Source organism: Adiantum capillus-veneris, chromosome 2 (genome assembly GCF_014529385.1).
Source record: "Adiantum capillus-veneris isolate H3 chromosome 2, ASM1452938v2, whole genome shotgun sequence".
Classification (NCBI taxonomy): Eukaryota; Viridiplantae; Streptophyta; class Polypodiopsida; order Polypodiales; family Pteridaceae; genus Adiantum; species Adiantum capillus-veneris.
The window spans coordinates 151,072,335-151,094,659 of NC_140932.1; the positions used below are offsets into that span (position 1 = coordinate 151,072,335).

Genomic DNA, 22,325 nt, shown 5'->3' on the forward strand with positions numbered 1-22,325 from the left:
CCTTCCTCTTCTTCATAATATTCCTGGACTTTGTTCATGGGAACTGATCGAATCTCTTTGTTTTCCATTTCATTTTTTTCAAATTTCCAAATTTCCCCACCTTCTCTAGAGTTTTTTGTAACTCATTCCATTCCCAAGGTAAGAGTGCATTGGATGGGTGTAGACATGATTGAATGAATGTTGTCTACTTCTAGGGTCTATTCAGCTCTTTTTACTTAAGTGGTATTGCACACGATGGATTCATCTTCGTTATCTCCCAAGTAAGAAGGTAATATTTTCAAGGTCAATGGTTTTCACATTCCTAAAGCTTCCGATCCGCAATCCCCGTACAAGGATTGTACGTCCATGTTCATATGAGAAGGTAGGTTATCCAACCATACTTCCTCGATAGGAGATGACATTAGAGTTAGGCTCCCATCATTGATCTCTCTCACTTTTTCCCATAAGTGTCCTGACCAGTCTTTCTCTACGAATGAAATTCCATCTAAGGTATACTCGCTGTTAGGCACTATAAGCTCTGTTTTTTTTTTGTTTCAAGGTGGGGTTCTGCCACCACATCGGATTTTTCTTTAGTGTCTCTCACCACAAGCTCTTCAGGTTTTGTGATACTTTCAAACTTGGGTTTTTGTTTTTCCAGCATTTCTTGCGTGATTCTTACCAGATTTTGTTAAGCTTCCAGCTTTGCTGCTTCCATGTTTGGAGAAGGATAGTTTTTCCATTTGTTTTTCATGTTTTGGCCTGCTTTAAGTCCTTCTTGGTAGGCTTCCAAGGCGGCATTAATAGGCTCAAAAATTTTATCAACCAGAATGGATCTTTCAGATTTCACGGTTGTTTCCTTGAATTCACTTCCAGTTTCTTTCAACTTTTCCTGGAATAGCTTCTTTGCTTTCTCCTTGATTTCTACTCGTTTTTTTTGTTTTCGCATCTCATATCTTTTGCTTCTTCTCCTTTTGATTATTTGAGAGGAAACTTTTGTATATTCCGAATCATTTGAGGAGTTGTGTTTCTTTTTCTTGGCCTAGGTTCTAGTGATTACCTTGATTGGAACAATTGGTTCACTCTTTGGTGAGCTACTAAGTATTACTTGGACTACGTTTACTACGGTTTTACCCTTGTTCAAAGGATTTTTAGGACAATCTTCCGCAAAGTGTCCTCCATTTTTGCAACATTGTATGCAATAGGCTTCACCTGGTTTGAGGTTTTTGTCAAGCTCTGGACATTCATTTTTTCAATGATCATCAGCACCACAATTATGACAGTTTTCTGTTCTTGGCTTCATCATGGGTCTTACCATGGGAGGTCTGACACCTTGATTAGCTACATAATACATTGGTGCAAGCTCTGATGGAGCATAAGTCATTGTTTCTTCCATTGGTGGTGGATGTGGTTTATACCAATCTACTTCTACCATTACTATAAAGGGACTAGGCTCTGTATAGGGTGAAATAGAGACTAATGCTTGTTCATCTATGACTCCTTCAGAGTGCATGTACTTTATAGGCACTGCATTATGTCCTGGATACGGAGGTTATTGTCCCAACACAGGTTGAGGTCTTTCCATACCCATTGGTGGTCTTTGAGCTTGGGCCATATTAGGCTGGTATCTGTACATGGGTTGTCCTTGTGGCCTCATGGGCATGTACTGAACATTCCCATCATACTTTGGTATGAAGTAGCACTCATGGGTCTCATGGTTGGTCCATTTACCCTCGATTACACACCATTTTTATGGCCTAATTGGTTGTCCCTATTGAGGTATCCCCTGTCCTGTTTCCCTCATAGGTGCTTTTTGTATGTTGTTCATCATGTCGTTCATCCTTTTTAAGCATATCTTCTATGGCTGAGAGTGGTGCTGTAGTAGCCATTCCCACTTGTGTTCGTTTAGTGGATGTTGTTTTCTCGCTTTGATTATCCTTAGGGACATCTTCTTCATTGAAATTTTTCAATTGTCTCCTAAGTCAATAGCATATGACACACATGCTTCTAGGGCTGTATGCTTTTTACTATAGAGTATAGCATGAAGTTCTTTGTTTAGCAGTCCCTCCAGAAACAAAGATACAAGTTGTTCTTTTACAGGTATCTCTAGCTCTGGGCATCTGGAAATGTATTGTTTCATTTGAGTTGCACAGTCCCTAACAAACTCACCATATTTATGTTTAAAGCTGTAGATTTGATCTACAATATTATGTTTGATCCCTGTTTTGGAACAAGCAACTATAAATCCTTAAGCTAATGTATTCAAGTCCATGATTGACCTTGGCAAAATGTTTTGGAACCATGTCAATGATTTTCCTTCTAATTTCATTCCAAACCCCTCAAATTGAGTATGGAAATCGAATATACGTTCTGCTCTTAGCACTTGCTTAAAGCTTGCTAAGTGGTTGTATGGATCCCCTAATCCACTATATTTTCTGACCCATTTCTCAAAATCAGTTGGTCTGATGCAGCTATTCGGTTGAACTCTAGGTCTTTTGGCAGTTGGTCTTGTTCCGAGTCCTTCAAACCAGTTTGTTGGAAATAGTGACTTATGTAGCCCTGGACTGGCCTTAGTGTCACCCGGTTTTTTATGTGATGAGGTGGTTTCTGATTTCTTTACATTACTCTCAGATGATCTCTCACAGTGTTCATCTCTTGGAATTGTCTCTAGTCCTTGCCCCAATATCCAATCTCGTATGGAATACCCTTGGTATTTGGTTTGTTCTACCTCATGAGGAGTCATCATAACAAAGTTGTTGTTATAGCATTCCCTAAACAGGTAGGTTGGTAGGTGAAGGTCCGTTGATCCCTTATCTTTGATCTTGAAGATATAGATGATCTTCATGGTCGTTAGTTGTCCTGGTTTGGCATGCAAAGTCCACAGAAGATCTTGTATCTTTCTATCTTCCCAACAATAGACCCCGATCCTAGGATTATCCGTACTAAGCCATTTCAAAGGCTTCAAGTCTACTTGATTGTATTCCTCGAATTCTAAAGTTGGTGGTCTTTCTTTTGCTGACATATCTAGGATTATGGTGTTTACTTATAACCCCCATTTTTATATCACTTCCGGGTTTTTGACTTGTAAATACTGAGTTCCGTTTTGATCCATGTACATTTTTTCTTGTTTGTTTGCCCTAATCTCTTCTTCAAACTCAATACCATGGTCATCAATGCGAATAGCATATTCCTCGTTAGGGTCAAAGTAAACCTGGTCTCCATGACGGTTAGTCTTGTAAAAGGATTGTATATGCTTATAGCGCACTGTCATTCCGGTTTCTGAGTGAGTCGAGTAAGAAGACATTTTGGATGTTGAATCTGAAAAAGTGTCTGAGACTTCTTCAAGAATTGAATTGCCTTGATTCACGCTTTCTGGTGGGTACTCTACTGGAGGTTTCCCAGAGTATGCCCTGATTTCCTAGTACACGACCAGATCTAAGGTTCATATAGACTTGTGAAGCCCTAGATAGAATACTCACCTTTTGGTTAACTTGTCCTCAATTTCCACTTGATTCAATTGCAACTTTCTGTCAAGCCACTGATTCCTCGTCTGCAACCTGATTCCTATACAAATTTGATCGAGTTAGATATTCTTCTATAAAGACAGTAGAGCTCTTGATAACTCTCATGATTGGTCTCTGTGTATCACTTCAAATCGAGCTATGGGAGTCAAAATTTGACTTTTAGATTTGACTTTAGCAAAAATTCAAAGGTTTGATCTGCAACCTGTAAACTCAGTGAACATGTACCAATTTTGATCCGATTGAACCCCAAAATTTCCCTATGGATTTATATTATGTTGATCTAACACTATATAAGTTCAAAAGTCAAAATTGATGTATTGATGTCTCTGGATATCAGAAGTAAATAATCGCGACCAATTTTAATCCGATTGAACCCCAAAATTGTCTTGTGGATTTATATTATGTTGGTCTAACACTATATAAGTTCAAAAGTCAAAATTGATGTCATTGGATAACAGAAGTAAATAATAGAGCGATTATTTACTTTTGTCAGTTTTTTGCACTTTTTTGATTGGTTTGGCAAGTATGCAACTTGTTAAAGTCTCTGGACAAGTTTCAACAAGTTTGGACAAAATCTGATCACGTTTATCAACTGTTTTGTGTCCGTAGACTCTGATTTCAAGAATCTGGCTTAAGTCTTACTTTTGTGATCCAAATTTCACAAAAATTGATTTGTAAGTCCACTTGGTATGCTTGACCTTGTGGTATACTCAAACTTGCAAATTTTCTCAAGTTTTGAAGCAAATGTAAATAATCGCGATTATTTACTCCAGCTATACTTTTGCAACTTTTCACCCCAACTTTGACACAGATCTGTTAAGCACCTCTAGTTAAGGTCACTAGCCAAGTTTCATCAAGTTTGGACAATTTTTGGTCAAATGGTCATCAATTATCAGTCCGCATACTATTTTTGCAAATTTGGTCACAATTTTCAATCGAGTGATCCAAATCTTACCAAACTTAGTTTGTGGGCTTATTACAACATGTTAAAACTAGTGATATACTGACTTAGTCAAAAAAGTTGAAAAATGGGGTAGATGTAAATATCGTGATTATTTACTTCTGACAAATTTTTGCAAAGTTTTGGTCAACTGAGCATGTACACATGTTTATCACATCAACATAAGCCTATAAATCAATTTTCAACAAGTTTGGACAAATTTTTTCCCAATTTACACTCAAGATTGAAAAAGCCAGTACAAACTTTAGTTTTTACCCAGTTTTTTGTGATCCAAATCTCTTGGGCCTTTATAAAAGTTGTTTGTACACATGAAATGAGTGAATGGCATGAACCTTGAGCAGAAAGTTAGTAATCGAGATTATTAACTTCATGCTTGAAATAAACACTTTTTTGCAATTTTTTCAAAGACAGTCCTTATATGAGCTATTTTAAGCCTATGAATCAAGTCAAAACTTACTTTGGCCTAAAATGTCAAGAAAAAGTAAATAATCTAAGTTTTGGCTAACTCTTGAAATTTTAACTTCAAAGTGTCTTTGAGCTTACCAACTAGTTCAGACAACTCTTAAGCTTACTCTCCAGTTGAATTGAGTGGTTTCGAGTTTTTTGGAGCTATTTCCAGCCGTAGACCTGAAATTCTGCAACTCCCAATAACAACTCACACTTGATTCTTTCAGAGAGAGCAATGTTCTGAAATCCACCTCGGATCCTACATACCGTACTCCTAGATTCTCATAAGTTTTCTTGTGTTTTATGTTTTTTGAGCATTGATCTCAAGACTTTTCTCGTCTACCAATCATTCTCAAAATCCTAATTTATTTCTACAATCCTACAATCCTAAAGGCACTCAGCAAGTACAATTACTTCCCAGCTACCTCTACACAGCAAAAGACGACAATCTTCAGCTATGCGGTTTCTAAAAGAAAGTTTTGAACTCTAGGAGAACCTATATGAAGTTAAAGGATAACTTCGTAAAACGCTTATGTTTTTCCCTAGTTTAGGTCTTTTCAATCCCCGACAATGGCGCCAAATGTGGGCCGCATGTCTAACCTCACCATCCTATCTTATTGCAGTATTAGCGAGAACCACGATTAATCAAACCATGGGACGAAGCTGACATGACTAGTGCATAGAGGCTACCGAGGTTGTCAATCTTTTGGAAAACAACTAACAACTTGCATCTAACTCAAGCTACACTCAAGTGACTGAAATCACCAAAAGCCAATTTCTCATCGGTAAACAAATCACATCCGTTACACCATCAAATGACATCCAAACATAAAAAAACTTCTAGGGAATGTTTATAAGACCTAAGCACACATGCTTATGGTCTCAAACCCCACTGTAGGTCAAGTTCCAATAGCAGTGGATTTTTGACCTAGTTGTTTTCGACACAGAATGCATCTAAATGCTTAGCAATGATGTCCCAATACCCCGCCTATGCTTAGTTTTTGATTTAAAAGTGTAAATTCCTAGTTATGATGAAATTTGGCCGCGGGTCGGCAACGCCAAAAGCTACGAAATACTGTGAACTGCTTATGTCAATGCCTAGAGCTCTTACCTGCGGTTTCAATGTAACAACCGCGATTGCAATGTGACAACTAGTGAGGGAGTAGGAAGCACAAGAAGGAGAGGAGTGAGCATCATTAGCTCACGTTGTGTATTTCTTATCCAAAAACTTATAAAAAACGTACAAAAATTGGCTTTTATACCTTAGCCAAGGTTTTTGGGTGGTCAAAACTAATAATCTGGAGTTCTACCAAAGCTAAGAAATGACTGGCTGATACAATCTAGAAGCTTGTAGCCCCCGCTCATTAATTACAGAGTTTATTCGAGAAATTAAGAGTTACAATATTCTCGATTTATCAAAATAATATTTGTTTTACAAAGAGAACGCCGAAAAATGGTATCCGTGTTAGCTTGCTCCTCACAGCCTCTAGAATGAATTTCCAAACGGGGGCTAAAAGAAATTCTAAGCCCATGGAAAACAAGGGTTCCAATGAGCCTAAGGGGAAGTACAATGTCCAAAAGTCTCCTAAGGACAACTCCAACAAAGCTAAATAGAAGGGAGTTTATAAAGGCAAAAATAAACTCTCTCCTGAAGAGCTTGAGCATTATCGCAAGGATAACCGATGTTTCAAGTGCGGCAAGCAAGGGCATGCGTACCACTCTTGTCCCCAAAAGAACACCCGCCATGAACCTCCTAGAGATACCTTGGTCGAAATCCAAGAGGAGGAAATCCACCACAAAGGATCTCCTCTATGCCATGCCTGGGGAAAGGTAAGAGAACATGATGCCTTTATTCTCTTTGACCCTGGTTCTACTCACAATTTTATATCTAAAGAGTTGGCCACCAAGCTAGGCATACAAGCCTACGAGATGGGAGATGTCATAACTGCAGACAGTGCTTTCAAGCGGCAAGAAGCTTTAGTCACTCCCTTAATGGGGAAATTGAGGCTCCATGTCCAAAGCTATGTGGACAAAGAGGATTTCTTTATCTCTCCTCTCAAGCATGAGGATGTAATCCTAGGGGCACCATGGTTTGATTGCATGGATGCCAATGTTAAATTCCTTGAAAGGAGAATCTCCTTTAAGTTCAGGGAAAAAGATATGTATATAGATGCTAAGGAAATGGGAAACACTATACCCATTGTACATACACAAGCTTTCAACAAGTCAATAAAGAGCTCTATTTCTGTGTGCATGATTTTTGTTAAACATTCTCAAAATGAACTTAATGTTTAGCAAAAGAAAATATAAACAATCAAAAGGAATTAGAGTTATCCAATTTTCTCAAGGGGTTTCTAGATGTCTTTATTGACGACATCCCTTGTGAGCTACCTCCTAAATGAGGCAATGATGACCATGCAATTGAAATTCTTCCAGGAAGTTCACCGCCTAACAAACCTCCTTAAGAGGAGATTATGCGGCAAGTGCATGAGTTAGTTGAGAAGGGCATGGTTAGGCCTAGCTCATCTCCATTTTGTTCTTCTGTGCTACTAGTGCAAAAGAAAGACGGCAACATATCATATGTGTGTCAACTATAAAGCACTAAATAATATCACTATCAAGAATAGGTTTCCCATTCCACGGGTAGAAGACCTATTTGACAAGCTACAATGGTCCACCTACTTCAGTAGGATTGACCTAAAAAGTTTCTATCATCAAATAAGGATAGTTGATGAAGACATTGTAAAGACCAAATTTCGCACTACGTTTGGTCTTTACAAATACATTGTCATGCCTTTTGGCTTGACCAATGCACCAGCCACATTCATCGCTTGATGGAGAAACTATTCAGGCCTCACCGAGCCTTTACTGGAGTGTTCTTTGATGATATCATCATCTACTCTAATTCATTAGACGAACACAAGCAACACTCTAGGTAATATTTCAAGTTCTAAGAGAGAATAAACTTTATGTTAATTGAAAGAAAAGTGAATTTTTCTTACAAGAGATTCAGTATTTAGGTCACATTATCTCTCAAGATGGCATCCAAATGGATCCATCAAAATTAGAGGTAATAAAAGGATGGCCTAAACCAAGGAATCTTCATGAACTAAGAAGCTTTATAGGTATGTGTGCATACTATAGATGCTTCATAGAAAAGTTATCACTAATAGAAAGACCATTACATGACCTAACAAAGAAAAACGTTAGGTACACATGGTCTGCCAAGGAGAACAATGCTTTTGAAAAGCTTAAAGAAAATCTTATCTCTCAACCTGTGCTTACACTACCGGATCTCTCAAATCCATTTGAGGTCCAATGTGATGCTTGTGGTGATTGCCTTGCATCTATTTTGCTCCAAGAAGGGCACGCCATAGTCTATGAAAGTCGAAGGCTCGACCCTGTTGAGCAAGCTCTATGCATATATGAAAAGGAACTCCTTGTAGTTCTACATGCCTTAGACTCATGGAAGAACTATTTATTGAGGACTCCTTTCATTCTACAAACGGATCACCAAAGTCTTAAGTACTTCATGACGTAGACCAAGCTCTCCGACAAACAAATGAGGTGGGCAAATTTGCTTTTGCAATTTCATTTTCATATTGCTCACATTGCTCGCAAGCATAATCAAGTAGCCGATGCACTCTCAAGACGTCCGAGAGTGAATGCGGTTTCCATAGCAACTCAAAATGATGATCCCAATTTTAGAGATGTGATTTCAGCCCTTGCATTAGGGAAGAAAGAGGAACCATTTACCTTACAAGATGGTTATCTTCTCTATGTCAATAGACTATGGATGAGGTTGAATGAGGTGTGAGGATGAGCAAATAGCAAGAGGGGTCGACCAAGAGAGAGAGGGGGCTGAGTTTTGCCAGGCATTAACACACAATCTCATGTGTGAAGCAAATAAGACTCTCTCTCCTTCTCAAGCTTTAATGGAAATCTTATCACCTACTCCAAGCTTGTGAGAAGGGAGGCCTACACCAACAACTCTTGGCTTTGTGATGCAAATCCAACCAAGAGCCAAGCTTCAATGCATGCTCATCTCCTCGACCATGCTAATTACTAACCTAAGCTATGCTAATATGAGTGATTATGTGAGGAGATATACATCTTTCTTGTAAGAATACTCCTTCTTCCTCTCAATCTACTCTCATACCCCGCTAGCTCTCACCATCTTTGAAGGTGTGTGAGGTCTTGGGTCTGAGACCGTGAGCATAATAATTTTTCAAATTCTATAAAACCTAATCTTAGTGGTAGTTATGAACAATAGATGTAGAAACATCGATAACAGGTTAATATCAAATTGAGAAAATGCACTACTAGAAGCCTTTGTACGTAAGGATGCTTTAAAGCATTGCTTATGCGATCTAATATCATTGCTACAGTCAGTGTCGCACAAAATTGATTTTTAGAGGAGTTGCTTAAGTGTCGCTTTAAAAAGATTTGTCACTTAAGCAAAATTAAATTGTTTTATTTACATCAAAATGGGGAGTTCCCAATTGTTGGAGCTCTCTAACTATTTAAGTACTCTCTCTCTCTCTCTCTCTCTCTCTCTCTCTCTCTCTCTCTCTCTCTCTCTCCGCACACACACACACAAGCTATCTTATGGAGCCTCACCAGCAAACATGTTTTTTGTCCATCTCACTGTGTGACCACACCCAATGTTCACCTCACAGCAATAGGGAGTGATGCTTACTACTAAAGTTCTTGCATATACTTAGTGCTAAAGCTAGCATCATCACATTGACTATTGCCAAAAAATCAAGGGGGTGTCAATCAGCTTTTGAAGACTTATTAGCCAATCAACTATGACTTATTATAGGCTCCAATTGATGCTACTAATGATGGATCCACATCCCATCTAGCACCCCTTTAGTTGTTTGCTATCTTCTTTTCATCACCACCCTTCGAGTTTTGTCTCTCGAGCTTGTTCATAGACCCCCACATCTATGCATGTTGTCTCCACATGTGTAATGATCAAAGCTGCTAACTATCACACACATTCTCTCTCTCTCTCTCTCTCTCTCTCTCTCTCACACACACACACACACACACACACACACACACACACACACACACACACACACACACACACACACACACACACACACACACACACACACACACACAAAGTTTGAGTGTGGAGGCAGTAACTTTCAAAGACTACAGGGACAAGAGTGTGAGGTCCCCACCCTTTTACTAATATTAAGTAGTTAGATAAATCATGATAGGTCACTAGGCCCAAACTAAAATTGAACATAGTCAAGAAATTTAATCTAGCAGACAGGCTATTGTTAGCACATAACTTTAGCCCGTATTGCTAGAAGGAGTCCTAGTCCTATCTTACAAAGAAATCGTGGATAACTATTGCACCTAAATGTTTTCCCTTCTCTAAGAAAAGAATCCTCAAATGCTTTTTCCTCTTTAATTTTAAAAGCATAGCCATTAAAGAATACCTTACCTAAAGGGCAAGAAAATCTCTATTTGTAAGAGTGCAGAAAGCGGAGAAGTTACCTAGCTAATTGGGTCCACCCATCCATGATTGAGAACCAAGTCAATCCTTGCTTTTCACCCCACACTCACACAATGATTTCGTTACTATCTAGCTACTAATGCAGGTTGTTCAATTAACACAGTTACTTCTTACACTTCCTTGACACAATCTCGTTTTGATAGCCTTTCAAAGAATAAAAATCGATATCCAAACATTATTTTCTAGTAAAAAACTGACCAAACCCGAAGAGTTCACTCCTCTTGGTAGTGAGTGTGTATTACACCGATGTCTTCTTTATTAAAACATCCAAAGTTCCCTCTCACGGTGAGTTTTATTATGTGTGTGGTGTCTTTCGCTATCTATACAACCAAATTTTCTTGCAATCTAGGCACAAAACCGCAAGAGTATCTTGCCAAATTGGGCACAAACCGAAAGGATATTGCACCCATTTACTGTGCTTCAGTGTTCACTCCACTCAGCCCTCTCTCTATGGATAACAAAAGGAGGTTTTGACTAGTTCACTATTGGAATTTGAATGAAAAAGATTTGAGAATTTTTTCTACTAAGTAGACAATTCTTAACTAAGATCAAACAACCTACTTTAAAACAATCTTTCCTAAGGTTTTAAAAAAATCTAAAAACATATGCATGAGATTTCACACAATTAAGGCACTTGGGAGTGTGCTCTCTTTTTCCTATACTATTGTCCATGCAACAATGATTGTAGGATATTATTACAAACCTCGTCATCCTGCACCTTGCTTGCTTGGATCCTCTCTGGTGACATTTTGTGCTCTTGCAAACAAAAATTCCATCATGAGATCACGACAAATAAGATTATTGCAAGAAGAAGTCCCATTCTAGTACACATAAAATTATAGTTATGCATATTATAAATGTCAATTTGCTTAAGTTACAAAGAATAATGATTATATATAATTTTGTAAATTTTAATTTTATTTATAGCCAATTTACCCCCTAACCTAGGACCAGTCCTAGAGGAAGGACAGGCCATGGAAGCCAGGGAAGGAGAGCCTCTGCCTAATCTAACCCCCCCGGAAGTGGAGAAGACCCTGGAATTCTTGGGGCAGTATCCAGAGCTTAAAGAGGCCTATGGAAGAAAGGAGGTATGGACAGAGGACCAAATGGTTCAGTGGGCTGTATCTAGCATTAAGGTAAGGGAAGGTCTAAAGGAACAGGTGGGGGGGCTCTATCTACAGTCAGAGAAATCCCCCCCACAGACAGGTTACGGGCTGTCACCCTTATTACCGAGTACTACCTTGGCCGGCTTGCCTTACACTCTATCGGGCCAGTTGGGCTCTGGTTATCGAGGTTGGCTGCCACCCCCTCTCGATACAAAGAGCTCGTTAATCTTCTCAATGAGGAGAGCAAGGCTATTACCAGCACGTGTTACCTACTGTTCCGCCTATTTAGCCCCGAGAATGGCCCCTATTTCAACCGTAAATGCCCCTTGCAACACCTCTTTGCCACGTCATATGCTGAGCTCCCCAGCTACTCATGACTAGTCCCGAAGAACGGCTTTGGTGCAGCCACCCTAGCCAACCTAAGACGCAACATTAAGAGGGTCATTTGGCGGGTTATCGACCAGCTAGTTCTTCCCAGTGAGCTTACCCTGGAGGAGATCGACATGGTTGCTTGCCACACAGGCATCTATGCGGGCCTCATGGGCCAGACTAAGGCACCTAACACGTGGGAAGCGTACCAGTCCGGGTCCTTCTGGTCCTTCGTGATGAACAAGTGGGGAGACGAGTGCCCCAAGCCCCTCCTTAAACGAATACTCTATTTTGGTCTCAATGGGGCCAGCTTGACTAGTCAAACGGGTGCCATCTCATTGAGTATTAGAGAGGCACACCACACGTCCCTGTCCACCGACCTCATTGAATTTCAAAGAAAGGTCTTGGGGCACCCCATACTACAAGAACTGGCCATACTACAGAAGGCCTGAGGAGGAGTCTCTACCTAGAAAAACACGCAGCCTATACCACAACGGGTTGCTTACATCTCGTATACTTGCCTCCCACGAAGTCGTCCTTCTCATGCATATCGTCTCTCACTTGGAAGAATATCGCTTGGGTATCCCCGTAAGTCTAGAAAACGACGGGTTAGTCTACCTTACTCGACGCTCCTGCTGTCTTTCTGCCCTTCACTCGCTGGACGCTTTGCTCAGACAAACCAGCTTGCGCTTTCTAGGGCTCGAAATACCATTAGAACGCAAAGCCTAAATCACCCCCCAGTCTCTTGAAGCCCTGTAAGGGGGTATGAAAACTATCGACACTATTGACACTATCGACACTATCGACCTCCCCCCTCTCTAGCAATCTTATATTCAACTCTGTATGGGCTTAAAAGTACCAGACGGAACGCCACCTTCTTTACTCCCTGTTGTCTTTCTCTTCTATTCGTACCTCATCCAGAGCCGCCCTAGACCACTCCGAGCGCCACCTACTATCACGTGGGTTCATCGTCCCCAACCTTACCTTGGTCGTCTTGTTCAATCAATTAATGGAGGGATCTCTAATATGGTTTCTTTCTTTCAGCCAATGGTCCAGTTTTTCTGGTTACTCGGCGTCTTTAAGTATATTATGGACCAGGCCGCTATCAACGCTGTCCATCAAATACTTGCTGTCCTAAACGAAGTTAGTAAGAATCATAAAGGTGGGCCCACCTCCCTTAGTGATACAGAGCGCCAGAAGCTCATCACTGAGGTGGGTAACAAGGTGTGGACTCGGGTTGTAAGTCGCCCGGAGGTCGCACCCGTCGAATGGTGGGCCAGACAAGCTGTCCCGGAGGGCCTTATCCGGCTCGTCAAATGGACTTCTGTCCCGTTTGCAGCGGGATATAAAAAGATCTCGGGTGATAATAAGTTCGAGGCGTCTGCCACTCGAGAAAGGACTCGCCAGCTCGCCATTTAGGGTATGTGGATCTTCCTTCTTCCCGCATGCCTTGCTATCATATCTGCGCATCTATTTGTCCGAGAGGTTGAGTTCGTGAAAGTCGCTAGTGACGATGACTATTATTCCGATGCGCCTGACCACTCAGGGCGTATCGTAAAATGAATCATGTTTGGTGGTGGTAAACTGAGATTTTCCATACCTTATAACCCCATAATTCTCATTTTTTCTCAGTCTCTCATAGGTGTTACAGTCTTCCAATCGGTCAGCTTCCTCATACTCCTCTTGTATTATCAACCCCTTGATAAACCTGTGGGGCCCTCACCCTAATACCTAAATCCTACTCTTGACTTATGTTACTCTCTAATATATAATGATAGTGTACACTTATGATCTATACCTATACACATAACCCTACTCACGCTGGGGAGGGTCCTGTCGGGGGAAAAGGGGATTGTGGGCTCATACCAGCCCCTTTTCCAAGTGTCCTCCTAGTGGAGGCCCCGACGCCTTCATACTCAGAGTCTCTCTTGTCCTCCCTCCCCCTTTTGTATTGTAACCATATAAAGGGGGTGGTAAAGGAAAAAAGGTCGCTTATGAATGATAAAATCGCTCTCAAATGGGCACCTAGATTGCCCAATGAGGACGCTTTGAGGAGGCAATACTTGAGGTATATAGCAATGCACTCCTGGGTGCGTCAGCATCTTGTTGAAATGGCCTCGGCCCAGCTCGCATTAAAGATAGCGTACGCGGCCTATAGCCAGTAGTGTGACATTACTGGCACACCCAAGGTCCCTATCCAGGCCTTCAATAGGGCTCTTACATACCGACCTATTTCAGAATGGCCCACCGTTACTAGAAAGCGAACGGCAAAGGGTATCATCTATCTAAACCTCACCCTGCGTAGGTGGGCAGATGCAGCGCCCTCCCCCGAGGAGGGTAGCCAGCGGGTGTCGTCCAACTCCCAATAGCTGCCTCTATCCCACCACTGGGCAGCAGCTATGCCCATCTAAGCCGAGCCACCCGTATCTAACCAGCGGGTGGTTGTTCTCTTTATATATGATAAGCTGGTCAACCAGCCAGAAGGAGGTTGAATGAACGACGGAAAAATGCGCGATAACCTCGCGAAGGATCTTCACCAGCTTATGGTTCAAAGGTCTAGGGAGGATAATAAATCTCCGAACCCTCTAAACATTGGCTTTGGTTTGGGTTCACAGATCTCTGAAACCAATAGCTCCAGTGGCTCCGCCTTTCAGCGATTTACGACACCAGGTGGTAGCACGGCCAATAACGCTCCAAGCGGTAGCGCCAGAGGACCCTCAAGGAGTGCAGGATCTTTCGACAGCCTTGGGGGGTTGTCGAGTGGCTCTAATTTTAACTTTAAGCTTTGCCCCTCCCCTTAACTTTGCCAACCCCCTTTTCGCAAGCAGTGCAGACCGTCCGTCCCACAGAGAGATATTGGAGGACGACCAACCGTCATCCAACTTTGTCGATTTCCGAACCGCTGAGTTTCACCACCGGGAGCCTCTCACAAGGCCTTTTTCCCCATCCCGTCAGGCATGGAGTGCCCCACTTGATGTAGACCCCATTTCAGTAACTGTTATTGGCCCTGACGGCTCCTCCTCCGTCTATAGGCAGGCTGGGGGTGGCTATAACCCTGGCTCTGGCTCCATTCCACTTAAGCACTTTATTGTCGCTTTGCGTCGAATATGGCCAGCGTCGGCTCTTGCGCAGGCTCCCGGATGGTTTGAATGGTGGTGGAACGAAAGCACGCCCCGACCAGCGTGCCCCAGAACGAGAAGCACTTGGGCTATCATCCGCACGGGGCAATTCAATTGCCTTGATCAGACGGCACTTCTGCAAATAGTTGCATTATTATTAATCATCCTACTTGTACTTTTTCTGGTATACCTACTGTATGACAGTCAGGTGCGAGGCACACATGGGGTGGCCGTCTCCGCCTCTGACGATGGAACGCCTAGCGGGCGCGCTATATATATAACTAAACGCTAGTTTAGGATAGAACGGGATCGTCAAAAGGGAAGGGAGAAGCCCGCAGAACAATTACTAAGAACTGCCCCCCCTACAAGGACGTCGCCAACTCCTAACTACGTAACACTTTACGAATACCCACTCCGGTGGATCCCTTAAAAGGAGGTGGACAAGATATGCCAATAGATCGATTTGACAAGGTTCCACTTAGGCTACAAAAGGGCGAGGTAATAACAGTAACAGGTTACTACAGCTTAAAGAGTGCAACCAGTGCAGTGAAATATCCCTTAAGAATGGATTTTGAGGTGGTTCGATGGCCATTGGGTTCATCCAACCTGAGGTGTTTTGCGTACTCTTTTATTTCCCACTGGCTCGAAACAGTACTGCTTCCTTTGCAATTGTCTGAAATAAGGTGGTACAAGATGACCCTTTACCTTGCGAGCAGTAAGACCTACCAGATACCTTTGGTGGGCAAGTACGGCAAGTTTGAGGGGCCTCAAAATATCGAGAAAATGTTTGAGGTTAGCCTTATTCCTAACCAGGGGTCTAAAGCAACAAAGACAATCCGCCTTCGAGGCATAGCGGAGGCCTATGACCAGTTTGACCGCCCTGACCTCAAAGCACCCGAGATAATCCAACAGGGTCAGATCCTTGAAAGATCCGTGGTTACCCCAATGATTTTCCCAGTTACAAGCGGCGTTGAGGGGGACCAAGAGGTTATGATCCTACGATACGTAAAAATCCCAGAGGCTGAAAGGAGGGCTCGGCAACGGGATCCTAAGCGGTGCGTGAAGATTGTGCCCATCCATTTTTCAGCCGCCTTCTGCATGGGATTTCATTAACCGGGCATAAAAGCAGGTGGAGGTAGATAACTAATGGTTGATAGAACAGAGGGGGAGCCACTGGCTCAATGCTTGATCCCCCTGTCGTATTTAGAGTTTGAGCTGATCAGTGACCTTTTGAACTGCGGGTGCCACCTGTTTTTCCAGAAGGGTAAACAACGTCTCCCGGCGGAAAAGGAACGGAGGGTGATCAGAGAGGATTTGGTAGGAGAGTACGTGGTAAGGGCACCACATCCCAGAGGGTCTATAGGGCTGGGTGTGGATTCGCTCCCTCATGGAATTGGCCTTATAGATGTGGATGATTCCTTTGTTGCGCGCGCTATTAGAGACTACCTTGGGAATGTCGATTCCTTTATACAGGAAAGGACTCCCTCAGGCGGCCTCCATCTTTGGGGGCGGGGGATTCCCCTCTGGGAGAAACCTATGAAGGGCGGTTTGTGTTTAGCAGGCGTCCGTGTAGAGTATTTTTCTAGTGGGAGAATAACAATCTTGGGAGAGGGCCGTGAGGTCTATAAGAGGTCCCCCCTTGCCGGATTAGGTGTGTTCTCGTGTCCTCTCTGGCCCGCTCAGGAGGGCTGCGTAGCTGAGGTTAGAACGCCTATTCTTAAGGGGACCCGGTGGAACACTCTTTACGGGCAGGTAATGGGTAACCGGGCTATGCAAAAGGAGACCCTCATCTTCCAAGCTCGCTATCTTTGCGACCCCCCCTTTGAGAAGGAAAAGGAGCTTGACCTCTTGAGAATTCTTGAAAAATGAGCGGATGAGCAGGTAGGCGAATATGGAGGAGATAAGGTTGAGTTGGACCTCGAACTAGACGCCCACATAGGGGCGTTACTGGCTGATCGGTTTAAGGATACCTGGGCCTACCTGCTTCCGGACGAGCAGTGGTATGAGTATAAAAATCGAAGGTGGGCTAGTCCGCCCGGATGGGCTTATGAGATACTAAATAAGATAGAGGAGGATATGAAGGAAATGGGGGCTGCGTTTACACGACCCCAAAGGAAGAGAATGAGCTCCCAACATCTTCTTAAATCAGTAGAGGAGCGCCTGCGCCGGCTCCTTAAGCGGGCCATGACGGTTGATTCAGGGCTCCCCTTTCTCAACGGAGTACTTGTTCCTCACGAATCAGGGCCGCTGTTACACCCGCCCAGTCCCTTGTGGGTCTGCACGAGCTATGCAGGTATTGAGCTGGATATGTGTACACCAATGACCCCCATCCAGAAAAGATTCCTACTTACCCTGATGGATGGAGACGTCCTAAAGTTAAACTTGTTGAGAGCCTTCCTGAGGCTAGTCTTTACATTGGATACCTGCGAGCAGTTTAGTCTCTTTCTTTGGGGGCCCCGGGTCACCGGAAAGTCGACCCTAACAGCGCTATTGGAGCACATACTAGGGGAGAGGTGTGAGAGCCTGGACGTGAGCCGGATAGCAAATAGATTTGAGCTGACACTGGTTGAAGGTAAGAACTTGATGCTCTTCCCAGATGTTACTCGACAACCGAGTAATGCGGCTGCCAGCATATTAAAGAGGTTGCTCTCCAATGAGAGGGTAACTGTGGAGGCTAAAGGGAGGCCCACTATGTCAGTTAAGGCTGGCGCCCACTCCCTTTTTACGACCAACTGGAGGTGGCCTGACGTGGACCGCTCTAGCAGGGAGAGGAGACGCTTTCTCTTTATACAGACACCCAGAACGGTTACACGCCGCAATCCCTTTCTTATTGATAGGCTTAAGTACATAAATTTTCTACTAGCTGATTTTGGACTAAAAACTAAAGAAAAATAAGATTCTTCATTCAAAAAAAGTAAAAAATTTATTAGAGCTAAAATATCATCTAAATTTTGTATACTAATTCTCTAGAGACTTAACTTTTACTTTTGGTAATTGTTTCCTAGTTTAAGTCCCAAAAACCAATAAAATTTCTATTAATATGATTTTTAAAAATCATCTATTTATTTAATTTCAATTAAATTTGAGAAAAATAAAAAATGATATGAATTTTTCTTCTTAATGTTGCTTGATAATTATCTCTCTATATATATATGAGACTTGTCATTTAATTTAAAAATCAATTATAAATATTGAACTCATAATAAAAAATTCCTACATTGATTATTAACTAGATCTTTTTTTTGGCATACCAAATCTAAATAATGGTCCTTCTTTCTATTTTTTTACTAATATGCTCTCATTAAAAATAAATAATTATCTTACATTTAATTTGAGCAATGATTAACAATAAATACCTAACCTTTGGTAATAATCATTCGATGCTTTATATTGAAAAAAATGAGATTTACTTATTAGAGAATGATTCTATCTTAATTTCTATAGGCAAATTGCATTAATACATATAGATAGATTGAATTTTCTCTCTCTAATCTGATAGGGATTCTGTTTAATTTGATGAGGTGTAGAGATCATGCATGCTAAAACATGCTAATCTTCCTTCATCAATTTACTTATTTTAAGTATAATATCATACATGGATCTTCACATATTTAATCTAAAAGAAATATTTTTCTCTCTCTAAAACTAATTTAGTAAATATTTAGCATACATTAGATGCAACGTGGACTAAATAAGTGACATATTACTGATTGCAACATGATATATAAATAAATAAATCATTGTAATTTAATTTTGAAGACTCGCATAATCACATTGGGAGTGATTAGGAGGAGTGAGAGATGTATGATTGCATGTAACAAAGTAATTGAAATTAACCGCCATAATTCCCACTAATGTTATTGATCTCAAGGTCTCTTATGATGAAATCCTTCCTTCCATAGAGCTTTTGCAGGCAAGAGTATCCTCCATGCTTTGAGTGAGAGAATGTGCAATGTGCTTAGAATGTGCCTAAATTCCCATCCTCCAACTTTTCAAATAGGCATGAAGGGATTTTTGGGCGCCCAAGCTTGCTAAATGATCTTAGTAGTCAAATTTGGACATTGTTAATATGCTAGGTTATCTTCTTTTATATGGTGCCACCTCATGGGCCATGACATGGCTCATGGGCATGCCCATGGCCATGTATACCATAGCCATTTAATTTTAGGATTAAATATTTAAGTACTTACTAAGGGATTGAGAATTTGAGGTACTTGTGTGTACAGACACACACACATGATACTATCACTACCAAATTGAGGAGCCTATGACAAGTATGAGAGTATGCAAACTTGTTAAATTTGGGTTGGAGTTTCAAATAAGCACAAATTCTAACAAAAACTAGACATGAAGAAGAACAAGTCAAGCTCTATCCATATTGCAAAACCACTAGGCCAAAAACCTACCATTTTTGGGCCACAATGTAGATTACGGTCAGGGACTCTGTCTACTAGCTTGCTAAATATGGCACAAATAAGACATAAATACATTTTCTTAGAAAAACCTGAACTTTTGCATTGCGGATATCTATTACATTGATCAAAACTCAATTCAAATATAAAACTGCTATATTTGGGCAAAGAGTTACATCATTTTGAGTGATTGGGCAATTCCCTAGATGTTGGGAAGGTAAGGACCTTCCAAAGAGAAACTCCAAGTGGGGGGAGATGGTTCTCAGGACTATCCACTGCCACCTATCAACTACTATAGGACTATGCTTTCCAATGTCCAAGTATCCCTTGAGTCTTGCAAGGTTGAATAGGTGGTGGACCTTGAAACGAAAATCCCCTTTCTATATCAGAGCATAGCTTGGACAAGTGGTGGACCTAGTTAAAATGCCCAATATCCAAGGTGAAATACCTTAGGACCTTGCTACCTTGCTTGCCAATGTATACGTAGCCCCGCATTTCTTTAATGGAAGCAAGGTCGGACAAGTGGTGGACCTTGAAACCAAAGCCTCTTTGCTATATGAGAGCATAGGTTGGACCTAGTTGTAATACCCACTGCCACCTATCAACTACTATAGGACTATGTTTTCCAATGTCCAAGTATCCCTTGAGTCTTGCAAGGTTGAACACTTGGTGGACCTTGAAACGAAAATCCCCTTTCTATATCAGAGCATAGCTTGGACAAGTGGTGGACCTAGTTATAATGCCCCTCCTTTCTTTAATGGAAGAAAGGTTGGAAAAGTGGTGAATCTTGAAACCCAAACCCTTTGGCTATATATAGAGGATAGCTTGGACAAGTGGTGGGCTTAGTTGTAGTATCCAATGTCCAAGGTCCAAGGTGAACTATGTAAAGACCTTACTTCCAAAAACAAAGTCGTACAAGTGGTTCTACTTGAAACCAAAACCTCCTTAGTGTATTAGAACATAGCTTGGAGAAGTGGTGGACTTAGTTGTAATGTTGAATGTCCAAGCAAACTATTATAGGACCTTGCTTCCCAAATCAAGTTTGGACAAGTGGTGGATCTTGAAACCAAAACCCCCTTACTCTTTTAGAGCATAGCTTAGATAAGTGGTGGACCTAGCTGTCATGGAAAATGCTCAATGTGAACTGCTACAGGACCTTGCTATTAAATGTCTAAGTAGAGCTAGCTTCTTTAATGGAGTCAAGGTTGGGAAAGTGGTGCATCTTGAAACCAAAAGCCCTTTATTGTATTAGAGCATAGCTTGGACAAGTGAGGGACCTAGTTTTAATGTGTGATGTCCAAAGAAAAGTATTACAAGACCTTGCTTTCCAATATTTGAATTGGTCAAGTGGTTAAAACTAAGTATAAACTTTGACCATTTTCTTCTCGAATTGCCAGAAAGCTAGTTTTAGACACCCCTAAATGAAAATGGTAGACACCCCTAAATGAAAATGGTTTAGGGTGGCCTTAAACAACATTTTTTCAAAGACTTGAACAAAAGGGTTGCTGAACAGTAATGAAAATTTATTATGGCTTGAAGTGCCTGAGTATGTGAAAACAAGCCTAGGTTTTCCACGAGGCAAAAGGTGACAAAAAAGAAGTGTTGTCTCTTATGACATAATAAGAACATTGGAAACATAGGATTGACCATGTGGCCTACACTTTGGCAAGTGAATTGGTGGCCAGTTTTGTGGCACAGTGTGCACTTGGTCCTATATGTGTTGACCACTTGGCTAAATCTAGGACCATAAGGCCAAACCTTTGGCACCTTAAATATAGTATGGGACATAATCTAGAACTGCTATAGTAAATTAGTAGTATAGTTAATATGTTAATATTTGTATTATATTTAAGTATATGCTAAATAAAATTTATGTCAAAATTTCACTAATGAAGAATGTTACCATTTAGCACTTCAGATGCAGGGTCTTAGGGCAATGCCACAATGGGGTGCATCTGACGAGGTAGCGCTTCCACGTGAGGTTTGGGGGTAGCGCTCTTGATGGGGATGTGGAATATAGCGCTCTCGATGGCGGGGACTGGGAGGCTGATTTTGGGATATTGTTCCGGGTGGGGTCCTGGGGCAGCGCCCCGGGCGGGGTCAAGGGGCGGCAGCCGCCCATAGATTTCAACCATATATATTTTTTTTAAAAAAAGTGAATTCCTAGTATAGAGTTATGCATGTTTTGCATATTTTCAACCATGATTTCTTTAATTTTGGTTAGTGTTTTATACTGCTTTTGTTTTTTTTAATCCTATGATAAAACATGGACTTGTAGCATACGTGGCATTCTAATAAACCCTATCAAGATTAGGCACAGATAGAGCGCACGAGCAACGCACACAGAGAAAGTAGGCGAGTAGCAAACACACAGAAAGCGCACACGGATCGCACACAGTTGGAGTATACGCGCGCGTAGAGGAGCAAACCAGGCATCATACACAACGCACAGGTGGAGCGCACAGGATTGACAGTTCTCGCACAAGATAAAGAAACAGCATTGTACGCAACTCTTTCCAGAAGGGCAGGATCGGGCATAGCTTCTTCTCAGGAGACATTGCACACCTCACGAATAGAGAAAAAACAGGTATTTCTCTCTCTCTCACTCTCTGTCTTTCTCCATATACAGAAGATGGTTCTCTGTAACTCATTCTTACACACACACTCTCTCGTCAAAAGACAGAGATACATAGTTTAAAAGTATTCCCGCACACATACACATATTCCCACACAATGCTTCCTCTCTTCCACATACATAACCACAGTGAAATCTGTTATCTTGTTGTCTCTCTCTTGAAAACACATGCACATATTCCCACACATCGTCTTCCTCTCTTCCACATACATAACCACAGTGAAATCTGTTATCTTGTTG

General features: G+C 41.6%; 1 protein-coding gene across 1 annotated transcript; it reads left to right on the forward strand.

Moving 5' to 3' along the window:
* Window positions 1–16,793: 16,793 nt before the first annotated feature.
* On the forward strand, window positions 16,794–17,933 carry LOC147463858 (uncharacterized). The gene has a single exon (XM_086497588.1). It carries the CDS (start codon window positions 17,115–17,117, stop codon window positions 17,931–17,933), a length of 819 nt encoding a protein of 272 aa, XP_086353714.1. The 5' UTR covers window positions 16,794–17,114.
* The last annotated feature ends 4,392 nt before the right edge of the window (window positions 17,934–22,325 follow it).

Bases quoted from the DNA above. Each gene is read 5' to 3' on its own strand.
- LOC147463858 (XM_086497588.1), top strand. From the start codon at position 17,115: ATGAAGGAAATGGGGGCTGCGTTTACACGACCCCAAAGGAAGAGAATG.